General features: G+C 35.8%; 1 protein-coding gene across 4 annotated transcripts in view; it reads right to left on the bottom strand.

Annotated features, from left to right (window-relative positions):
- ARFIP1 (ADP ribosylation factor interacting protein 1) overlaps positions 1-11776 on the bottom strand; it is a 122075-nt gene that overhangs the window by 22047 nt on the left and 88252 nt on the right. For all 4 annotated transcript variants that reach the window (XM_017498765.2, XM_017498768.2, XM_017498764.2 and 1 more), the window contains 2 exons: positions 6790-7011; positions 4725-4882 (listed from right to left, as the gene is read on the bottom strand). In XM_017498765.2, the coding sequence (XP_017354254.1) occupies positions 4725-4882; positions 6790-7011 (380 nt within the window). The remainder of the gene's footprint in view (positions 1-4724; positions 4883-6789; positions 7012-11776) is intronic.

The raw sequence follows: 11776 nt of genomic DNA, 5'->3' as shown, positions 1-11776 counted from the left end.
GTGAGTTATCTTGATAAGTTTGATATTAATTACATATCAACATTAAGACAACTCACATATTTTATACCAAATCTTTAAAATTCAGTGTATATGCATCTCATCTCAATTCAAACTAGCCACATTTCAAGTGCTTACCAGACATGTGTGGCTACTGTATTTGACAACACAGCTCTGGATGAATTTCTGTAACATCAGTATTCAGAATGGAACAACAGTATCTATTGTAGAGCACTTACTATCCTGCGTTCTGTGAGATGCCTCACTCTAATATTCTCCCCCCATTAACTCAAATAGTTACCCCACCACTGTCATCACTCCATGATCCTATAAGCTCTCATAATAGCTCTATCACAACGCCTAAGTATAGTACTACCTTGCTTATTAAACAGTGATTTATCCAGCAGTGTCAACTATTTGGTACTCAGCAAAGAAGAAGCAAAGTGACCTCTAATTTAGTCAAGATCAGAATCACAAAGCTTATACCCTAAAACTAAAGCTCTTTATTTGGAGATAATAGGAGTATAATTCACATCTCCTATTCTGGGATTAACAATACTTTAAATAACATAATCTACACTGTAGATATGACTTGAGAAAGAATACATTAGTCTTTCACACTGATTCTAATTTATTCTTTTTTTATTTTTATTTTACTTTAGGTTCTGGGGTACATGTGCAGGTCATGCAGGGTTGATGCATAGGGCATACATAACCAGGTCCTAATTTATTCTTAGCTTGTACTGAATTTAACAGTATGAGTTAAGATTTAATTTCATTGGCCTCTTCCAGGGTCAAAAGAGAACCATTCATTCATTCACTGATACACTGATTCATTCAACAGTTCTCAAGAGAGCACTTTCTACATTCCAGGCACTGTGTTGGAAAGTAAAGCTATAAAGATGAACAGATAAATTTATCCTCAAGAAGCTTGCAGTCTAGAGGAAGGAGACAACCTTGTAAATAATTACAACAGAGTAAGATAATAAAAATGACCATAAAGGAGGGTAAGGTATAATGAAAATCAAGAGGAATAATTATTAAATTAGATACCTGAAAAGGTATCTCAGACAGAATTAAAATAATTAAATTTTGAAGGATGCTAAAAGCTGGCTGGGTGAATTGGGATGGGGAGATCAGTAGAATATTCTGAATCTGAAGAGAACAGCATGGACAAAGGCATAGATTTGTAAGACACAATGACAATTTGGTAATTCAGTATGTCAGAATCTGAAGCTGGAACAGGACAATGAAAGAAATTAACATCAGACAGGTGGGCAGAATTGAAACTAAACAGCCCTATAGGCCATGCTAAAGAATTTAAATTTAATCCAGTATGAGAGGTGATGGGAAGCCACTGAAGAACATTGAGCTGACATAAAAGTGACATGATTGTATCAGGATAGAAAGATGACTCTTCTGGTAGTCTAAGAGACGGAGGATAGAATAGAGTAAAAGATTAAAAAATCAGGAGCAAGGAAACCTATTAGAAGACGATGGACATATAAGAAATGAGTCACTGAATCAGGACAAAGGCAGCAGAGCTAAGGAGGCGGATACAAAAGATTTAGGAGGCAAGACTGACTTGGCAATAATATCAAGTTAGTTAAATCCATGGGTTCAGAAGCCAAGCTGAATGACCTCCCTGTCTTTTGGCTCTAATGTCCTGAGCTAGTTATTTCATCTCTTTGTGCTCCAGCTTTTCAATCTATGAATGTTAATAAAAATATCCACAAAAACTTCATGTAGATAAAGCACGCAGGACACCTGGTAATAACTGATAACTTTAGAATGCTTATTATTGTGGCCAAATTAGAAGAGGGGTATCTAGAAGCAAACACACTAAAAACAATAAAAAATAAAGGAGAAAAACGTATAACTAAAATAAATAGTAATACATGGTGATTTGATCTAAGAATAAATATCCTTCAACAGCCTGGAGCACATTTCTAAACAATAGTGATTAACTTAAACATAATCAAAGTTATAATACTGACCTTATATTTCTTAATTTTACATTCAGAGTTTGTAGATGATATCAAAGTAAAACTTTCCATAACAGCTTCTCTAACAGTGTTCATTACCACCAAGAAGAGAAGCTCACTAAGTTTTCAAAAAGCAACTTCACTTCAAGGTTGCCCATCTGAACTGAGTCCATATCAACAGTTAGTGACGGTTACTTTATGGCTTATGTAAAACTTCTAGAGAACAGGTGTCCACATCTGAATAGTCTTGACCACAATTGACTCCCTTGTTGGTGCTGCTGTGAAGAAGTGTTGAATGGGCTGTTACAAGATTTTCTATACATGAAGCACCAGAGGGCTAGGAAATACTTGTACACAATGCATAATAGGGGGCATTAAAAGGCCACCCGGGCATTTGCCTAAATTACCACTTTTGTACTGATCAAATAGATGACCCTTGCCCTAAAAGTCAGCAAATTCTGGTTTTGACAGAGAAGAAAATTCAGCTACTGAAAAACTTTTAACCTTGGTTTCTTTTGGACTATTATCCATCAGTAGGCAATGTTTTAGTTTTAACAACTGGCTAATTCCGCAGCTACTTCATCTGCAACAGAAAAGTCAAACCCCAAGCTAAGCTTAATGAATAAGATCGTATTTTGTAATTTGAATAAAAAAGGATAAATTATGGGATGAGGTCATTACTGTTGTTGTTTTTCAAAGTATACACAGAAGCTGTGTGAGGGCTTTAAGAAACCAGCTACCAAGAACATGTAACTTGATTTATAATTTTGTTCAAAAGTTCATATAAACTGACATCTTATATCACATTATACTTAGGGCACTAATACTCAGGTATAAGGCCTACTGATAAAATGTGAACCATAGGGAAACAATGGGTTCTCATGTTGGCTTTGAAATTGACTAGAAGTGAGCAAACCATTTAGCTTCTAGAGTGTTATTTTTTTCCTCTACAAATTAATTATAAAATGTTTAGAAATAAGAGCTGAAGAGAAAGAGATTATTATTAACTAAAACATATTTCAAAATAGGTAGGCAATTCCAAAGTAGAGAAACAATCTAGATCCACAAAGTTCTTAACTAGGAGTTGTGGGGGTACTTTTGGAAGAAAACAATATTCATCTTTAAAACCCATAAATGTTACAACAATTAGAAAGACTGGAAAATAAGAATATTTAAAATGATTAGAGATAAAAGAGAGAGTACATAATTATGTACATAATTATTTGTACATAATTATGAACAAATTATGGCATTAGGAATAAGGAACAAATTTAGAAAATAATCCAATAAAACATATAAATGAATTTTTAAATTCATATACATAATGAACCCTTTGAAAAATACAATTTCCATGAAAAGATTTACATCAAGACCGAAAAACCAACTACTGAGAATGCTATTGAAAAGATTTCCATGGAAGACTATCTTACTAACAGCAATCCTCACTCTTACCCCTCCATACAACCACGGCTGTTTGACCTTCATTTTCAAGTCATTTAGAATCTCACATGTTAATACTAAATGGAAAATGACAAAATAAACATGGGATGGGACAGAAGCATCTCTTCCTGTGAAAACATCAAAAATTAGCTTTTCCAAATGATTTGGACTTTTACTTAATTGAAGTGTAAGAAAATATATATTTAATGAGCACTCAATTGCAAAAAGACTAGATGAGTTTGGAGTTTTTACAGGCATTTCTCATACCATTAAACTAGGATAAGAGGCCAAGGGTAAAGTCATCCTTCTAAAAGGTAAAGTTGATCTTCAACTATGCTATAAAAAGTATAATGAAAAATCAGAATTTTGGGTGTTCAAAAGAAAAAAAATCTCAAAGGGGACTAGAATGATATTTAAATAAAAGTTAGTAGGGCACATGGGGAAAAAATTGGGCCTGGAATCAAAAGATGAAAAAGGCTATTATAAGTCTGCCACATTTTAGGCCTTTCAAAGTATTTATTAATATATATTTTGTTCACCATTTAACCAGATAGTTATGAGATAGGGAAATTTTATATATACATATATATATGAATATGGATGTATAAAAACCCATTAAAATAGGATGTATAAAAACACTGCATTATAAACAGCTATCAAAATATAAGTCAAATACTTAATTTATATAAAAGGTAAAATTTGAAAGGGTTTGAAGGCTTGTTATAATCTGGATAAATGGAAGATGACTGGTATCCTAACAAAAATGACAGAGGCAAAATTAGCTTACTTATTCAATAGAAACTGAAAGTGTGAGTCTGGCTATTGTGGAAGTAATGAAAATGAGGATGAAAGGTAAATTTAGGCCATATTATAGAGAACCATGTAGTACCTACCTGGCAGAAGATAGGGACCTGTCCTCTTCTAAAGAAGCCAGAGTTGGAAAATCTTTCATTTCTCTATTCATTAGAAGGCAGGGTTTGGGCACATGACCAGGGCTCTAATCTCAAGGCATGCAGCAAGTATTTACGGGCCTTTAGGAAATGATTTATGGTAGCTGTGGCAGCATCAAGTACTGCCATAGCATAAGGGTCCTAATTAGATTCTTCTGAGGCTTAACTTGGCCTTGGTTCTTGGTTGTTTCTAGAATCCTGTCCTCTCCCTTTCTGCCAGTTCTGTGGAGGTATACTATAACTTTCCAGTACATTTTTTTCCTGCCTAAATTGGCGAGAGTTGGTTTCTGTTGTTTGTAGCCAAAAACTTAACAGAATTGCATGCCATCTATAAAACAGACAATATACTTACCTGGCACTTTCATACTGTTTCACAGTCATTAATGTATCTTCAATTGTTTTATTCACCAAAGTGTTCACACTAGCAATGAAAAAATTAATGGCCCCAAGAAGAGTCTCTCCATTTTTAGCCAGCAGCTTCTGGGTATCTGCATTATAGCCAAATTCTTCCTAAAACAAAGAAGTTGCCTTAATTCATCCAGTAATAAATTAGTGACTTAAAAATCTCAAGCACACCACTAAAGGGAAAATATGTGATTTAGAGATCTAGCTGTAGCAGTTTTACTTTTTCTTTCAATCTTTAAAAGAATTTAAATCACAGTTAGCTATATAAATCTTTAAAATTATAGATTTTTAAGATATAATTTTACATAGAATTTAAAATATAAATCTTTAAATTAAAAAAAATTTAAATCACAGCTAGATATAAAATTACTGAAAAAGTCTAATAAACCAAAACTGTCATCAGCTCAGATACATAGCTAAAAGCTAAATAATTTTTATAAGTTACTTTGTAGTAGAAAGAATATTTTCATTTCTATATTTTGTTTCTATTATGCTATAAGCACAGATGTTAGAAAGAAAAATATAGCAGATTATTCATCAGAGAAACTGTAACTATCTTAGCCAAATTAGGTAATAATTGGTTAAAACTTTCAGACATAAAACAAAGTATAAATTTTCTGTGTTTTGACTGAATCTCCTCAAAGTATAAATATTAACAACACACATTTCTTTGTAAACTTGGTGACCAGTTGACTCCCAGCTCAGGTTTCTCTAGGTACACAACTGAGGAAGGATCACTCAACACCAGATTTAGTTCATTCTTTTTGAACAAACTGCATCTTGGTGCAGTAAACATTACACATGACTCCTTCAGATATGGCAAGAACCAGCTCCAGCTCCGTATGTTTAGCAGTAAAAGCTTTCCAGACCAAGTTTTACTAACTGACAGATTAATCAGGAATGCATCTAACCAAATAAAAAAATTGATCACATAAGATGTATCATTTAATTTGATAATTATCCAGTTTGTGATAAAACACTTTTCAATTTCAGTTGAAACAAATAATGTAATATTAAATTAATTAGAATCTTAGAAGATACAAATTTAATGCTAGTGCAATAGCTGTAATTATATTTCTTGGGAGACAAAGTATTCAATAATTCAGCCAATAGCAGGAAAGTAAAATTATCTTTATTATGCTAAAAGCATTTTCCACTTAAGAGATGTCCATGTAACTCCACTCTGGACTCAAGTCTTCAAAATATTATAGACTTTGATTTGCAAATATTGGCAAATAAAGGACTACATAAAAAGATTATCAATCAATGTATATAAAAACTAAAATGAAAGACAGGACAGCTTAATATTTTTGGCATCAAATTTCCACAAACCAAGTTACACACTGAAGTCTATATAATGTTACTGGAAATTGAATAATACAGAAAAAAATTTTTTACAACTTTTTGAAAAAGTTAACACAACATATTACAACAGTAACCATTGATATTCATTAAGAAGTAAAAGACAAAATAAAAAATTAACAGAAAAATATGAAAGATTTACATAAATACAATAATTCATAAAAAGTAAAGTTAACAGAAGTCAGTTGGACCTTCCTAAAGTGATATAAAATCTCTCTTTTTTTTTTGAGACAGAGTCTCACTGTCACCAGGCGCCAGGCTGGAGTGCAGTGGCACAATCTCGGCTCACTGCAACCTCCGCCTCCTGGGTTCAAGCAATTCTCCTGCCTCAGCCTCCCAACTAGCTGGGACTACAGGCATGCGCCACCACACCCAGCTAATTTTTTTGTATTTTTTAGTAGAGACGGGGTTTCACCATGTTGGCCAGGATGGTCTCAATCTCTTGAGCTCGTGATCTGCCTGCTTTGGCCTCCCAAAGTGCTGAGATTACAGGCGTGAGCTACCGTGCCCAGTCATAAAATATATTTAAAGAAAACCTGGGAATTCCATTTTCATTAAGATCAGAAAATCACAAATATAACAAATTACTTCTTAGAATACTTCTATTATCATTTTCTCCCATCCTTAATACTTATTTAAAATAATCTTACATGAAGTTCTAGTGACTTCAAACTCAGGTCAGCAAATGCATCTCCAAGTTGCCTTTGGGTATGTACCATCTGGAAAAGCTGGGTCGACAATGTTTGAGCCAGTTTTAAAATATTTTCATATTTTTTCTTGTTATCCCTTAATATATCAATTTGAGCTTCAAGTTCAAGGTCCACAGTTCTTGAGCCACGGCCTAGCTTCTCAGAGATAATTTGTCGAGTACACTAAAAGTGGAAGATGTATTTTGTTTAGAAAGAAAAAACAAAACGAAATATAAATGCTAGAGCATATGGCATATACCATTTTTTGGATTCAAACAAGCTAGCCTAACAAACTGAAAACTGTCAGCTCCCTTAATTGATCAGGACTCAGAAAGTAAATTCACCAGACGTGTCTAATAATGATTACTAATCAAAGGACATTTTCAGACTTATCTAGCAAACTTATATACTGCCATAAGAACTCGCTCACATAATTATTTTGCAAGTTTAGAACATTTGGGTAAATTACTTAAAACAGAGATTTTGGCACTAAGACTAATATAGGCTGTTAATACAGGAATAATAAGAACGCTAAAATACTACTCTCTTATTGCTGTCAAATGCTCTTTTACTTCTGTCTTCCCCCTTAAATGACTTGTATATATGTGTGTATGAATGAGGAATGAAAGAAAGAAAGAAGAAAGAGGAAGGAATGAAAGGAGGGGGGGAAAGAGGAAGAGATATTACTGAGTTCTTTACTTTTGCCCAGACAGCATGGTATTATATTGTTATTGTATTCTGCCCCAGAAATAATACAGAAACATACATATATATATTTGTGTGTGTGTGTGTGTGTTTTTCTGAGATGGAGTCTTGCTCTGTCACCCAGGTTAGATGAAGTGCGTGCAGTGGTCCGATCTCGGCTCACTGCAACTTCCGCCCCTGAGGTTCAGGTGATTCTCATGTCTCAGCCTACCAAGAAGCTGGGATTACAGGCATGTACCAGCATGCCCAGGTAATTTTTTGTATTTTTAGTAGAGATGGGGTTTTGCTATGTTGCCTAGGCTGGTCTCAAACTCCTGGGCTCAACTGATCTACCTACTAGACACTACAGAACTCTCCACCCCAAATCCACAGAATATACATTCTTCTCAGCACCACATCACACCTACTCTAAAATTGACCACATAATCGGAAGTAAATCACTCCTCAGCAAATGCAAAGAATGGAAATCATAACAGTCTCTCAGACCACAGTGCCATCAAGTTAGAAGTCAGGATTAAGAAACTCATTCAGAACTGCATAACTTCATGGAAACTAAACAACTGGCTGTTGAATGTTGATTGGATAAACAATGAAATGAAGGCAGAAATGAAGATGTTCTTTGAAACTAACGAGAACAAAGAGACAATGTACCAGAATCTCTGGGACACATTTAAAACAGTGTCTAGAGGAAAATTTACAGCAATGAATGCCCACATGAGAAGCAAGGAAAGATCTAAAATTGGCACCCTATCATCAAAACTGAAAGAGCTAGAGGAGTAAGATAAAAAAAACCTCAAAAGCTAGCAGAAGACAAGAAATAACTAAGATCATAGCAGAACTGAAGGAGACAGAGACACAAAAAAACCTTCAAAAAATTAATAAATCCAGGATCTGGTTTTTTGAAAAGATCAACAAAATAGACAGACTGTTAGCCTGATTAATAAAAAAGAAAAGAGAGAAGAATCAAATAGATGCAATAAAAAGCAATAAAGGGGATATCACCACAGATTCCACAGAAATACAAACTACCATCAGAGATTAGTACAAACAACTCTATGCACACAAACCAGTAGAGCTGGAAGAAATGGATAAATTCCTGGACACTTGCACCCTCCCAAGCCTAAACCAGGAAGAAGTCAAAACCCTGACTAGACCAATAACAAGGGCTGAAGTTGAGGCAGCAATTAATAGCTTACCAACCAAAAAAAGCCCAGGTCCAGATGGGTTCAAAGCCGAATTCTACCAGACATACAAAGAGGAGTTGGTACCACTCCCTCTGAAACTATTCCAAACAATCCAAAAAGAGGGAATCCTTCCCAAATAATTTTATGAGGCAAACATCGTCCTGATACCAAAAGCCAGCAGAGACTCAACAAGAAAAGCAAACTTCAGGCCAATATCCATGATGAACACAGATGCAAAAATCTTCAGTAAAATACTGGCAAGCCAATTGCAACAGCACATTAAAAAGCTTATCCATCATGATCAAGTAGGCTTCAACCAGGGGATGCAAGGCTGGTTCAACATACGCAAGTCTATAAATGTAATCCACCACATAAACAGAACCAAAGACAAAAACCACATGATTATCTCAATAGATGCAAAAAAGGCCTTTGACAAAATTCAACAGCGCTTTAGGCTAAAAACTCTCAATAAACTAGGTATCAACAGAATGTATCTCAAAATAATAAAAGCTATTTACGACAAACCAACAGCCAACATCATACTGAATGGGCAAAAACTGGAAAGCATTCCTTTTGAAATCTAGCACTAGACAAGGATGCCCTCTTTCACCACTCCTATTCAATATAGTATTGGAAGTTCTAGCCAGAGCAATCAGGCAAGGAAAAGAAATAAAGAGTATTCAATTAGGAAAGGAGGAAGTAAAATTGTCTCTAGTTGCAGATGACATGATTGCATATTTAGAAGACCCCATCATCTCAGCCCAAAATCTCCGTAAACTGATAATCAACTTCAGCAAAGTCTCAGGATACAAAATCAATGTGCAGAAATCACAAGCATTCCTATACACCAATAATAGACTAAAAGAGAGCCAAATCAAGAATGAACTGCCATTCACAGTTGCTACAAAGAGAATAAAATACCTAGGAATACAATTAACAAAGGATGTAAAGGACCTCTTCAAGGGGAACTACAAACCACTGCTCAATGAAATATGAGAGGACACAAACAGATGGAAAAACATTCCATGCTCATGGTTAGAAAGAATCAATATTGTGAAAATGGCCATAGTGACCAAAGTAATTTACAGATTCAACACTATCCCCATCAAGCTACCAATGACCTTCTTCGCAGAACTGGAAAAAAACACCTTAAACCTCATATGGAACCAAAAGAGAGCCCGCATAGCCAAGTCAATTCTCAGCAAAATGAACAAAGCTGGAGGCATCATGCTACCTGACTTCAAACTACACTACAAGGCTACAGTAACCAAAACACCACGGTATTGGTACCAAAACAGAGATATAGACCAATGGAACAGAACAGAGGCCTCAGAGGTAACGCCACACATCTACACCTATCTGATCTTTGACAAACCTGACAAAAACAATCAATGGGGAAAGGATTCCCTGTTTACTAAATGGTGTTGGGAAAACTGGCTAGCCATGCACAGAAAGCAGAAACTGGACCCCTTCCTGACACCTTACACTAAAATTAACTCCAGATGGATTAAAGACTTAAACATAAGACCTAAGGCCATAGAAACCCTAAAAGAAAACCTAGGCAAAACCATTCAGGACATAGGCATAGGCAAGGACTTCATGACTAAAAGCATTGGCAACAAAAGCCAAAATAGACAAATGGGATCTAATTAAACTCCAGAGCTTCTGCACAGCAAAAGAAACAATCATTAGAGTGAACCGGCAACCAAGAAAATGGTTGCAATCTACCCATCTAACAAAGGGCTAATATCCAGAATCTACAAAGAACTAAAACAGATTTACAAGAAAAAAAATAATAAACCTATTCAAAAGTGGGCAAAGGATATGAACAGACACTTTTCAAAAGAAGACATATATGAGGCCAACAAACATATGAAAAAATCCTCATCATCACTGGTCATTAGAGAAATGCAAATCAAAACCACATTGAGATACCATGTCATGGCAGTTAGAATGGCAATCATTAAAAAATCTGGAGACAGTGGATGCTGGAGAGGATGTGGAGACACAGGAACACTTTGACACTGTTGGTGGGAGTGTAAATTAGTTCAACCATTGTGGAAGACAGTGTGGCGATTTCTCAAGGACCTAGAAATAGAAATTCCATTTGACCCAGCAATCCCATTACTGGGTATATAACCAAAGGATTATAAATCATTCTATTATAAAGACACATGCACACATATGTTCACTGTGGCACTGTTTACAATAGCAAAGACTTGGAACCAACCCAAATGCCCATCAATGATAGACTGGGTAAGGAAAATGTGGCACATACACACCATGGAATACTATGCAGCCATAAAAAAAGATGAGTTCACGTCCTTTGTAGAGACATGGATGAATCTGGAAACCATCATTCTCAGCAAACTGACACAAGAACAGAAAATCAAACACTGCATGTTCTCATTCATAGGTGGGTGTTGAACAATGAGAATACATGGACACGGGAGAGAGAGATCCAAGATGGCTGATCACTAGCAGCTTGGGATTGTAGCTCCCACTGAAAGCGCAGAGAACGAGAGGACGCCACACTTTCAGATTAATTTTTGTTGCTCACGCACCAGGAGATTCCCAGCGGAGGAGACCCACTCTTGCCAGCGCGACTCTTGAGGCTGGTGAGGCGGTTTTGCCGCTGCCTTGGTGCGGCGGTTCTTGGTGCAGAGTCAGAAAAGCACTATCAATCTTAAAGCCGCTGTTTTGGCCGGCACAGTGGGTTGCTCAGATTTTAGCGCCAGGAATCAACAAGTTGGACGTCCATTCAGAAACCCAACTATAAAGATGGTAATTATAAAGACCACAGATGGATAAATTTATAACGAAGGGAAGAAACAAGCCTAAAAAGGCTGAGAATACCCAAACTCAGAACGCCTCTCCCTCTACAGGGGATCACAGTTCCTAATCAGCAACAGGACAAGGCCTGATGGAGAAAGACTGTGTTCCATTAGCAGAAGCAGGCTTTAAAAAGTGGATAAGAAACTTCTGGGAATTAAAAGAACTTGTTCTAACCCAATGCAAAGAAACTAAGAACTTTGAAAAAAGGTTTGACGAAATGTTAA

The sequence above is a fragment of the Cebus imitator genome, unplaced genomic scaffold, assembly GCF_001604975.1.
Source record: "Cebus imitator isolate Cc_AM_T3 unplaced genomic scaffold, Cebus_imitator-1.0 Scaffold251, whole genome shotgun sequence".
Taxonomy (NCBI): Eukaryota; Metazoa; Chordata; class Mammalia; order Primates; family Cebidae; genus Cebus; species Cebus imitator.
Note: the sequence above shows the minus strand (reverse complement) of the source record. Positions and strands in the feature narration are given on the sequence as shown.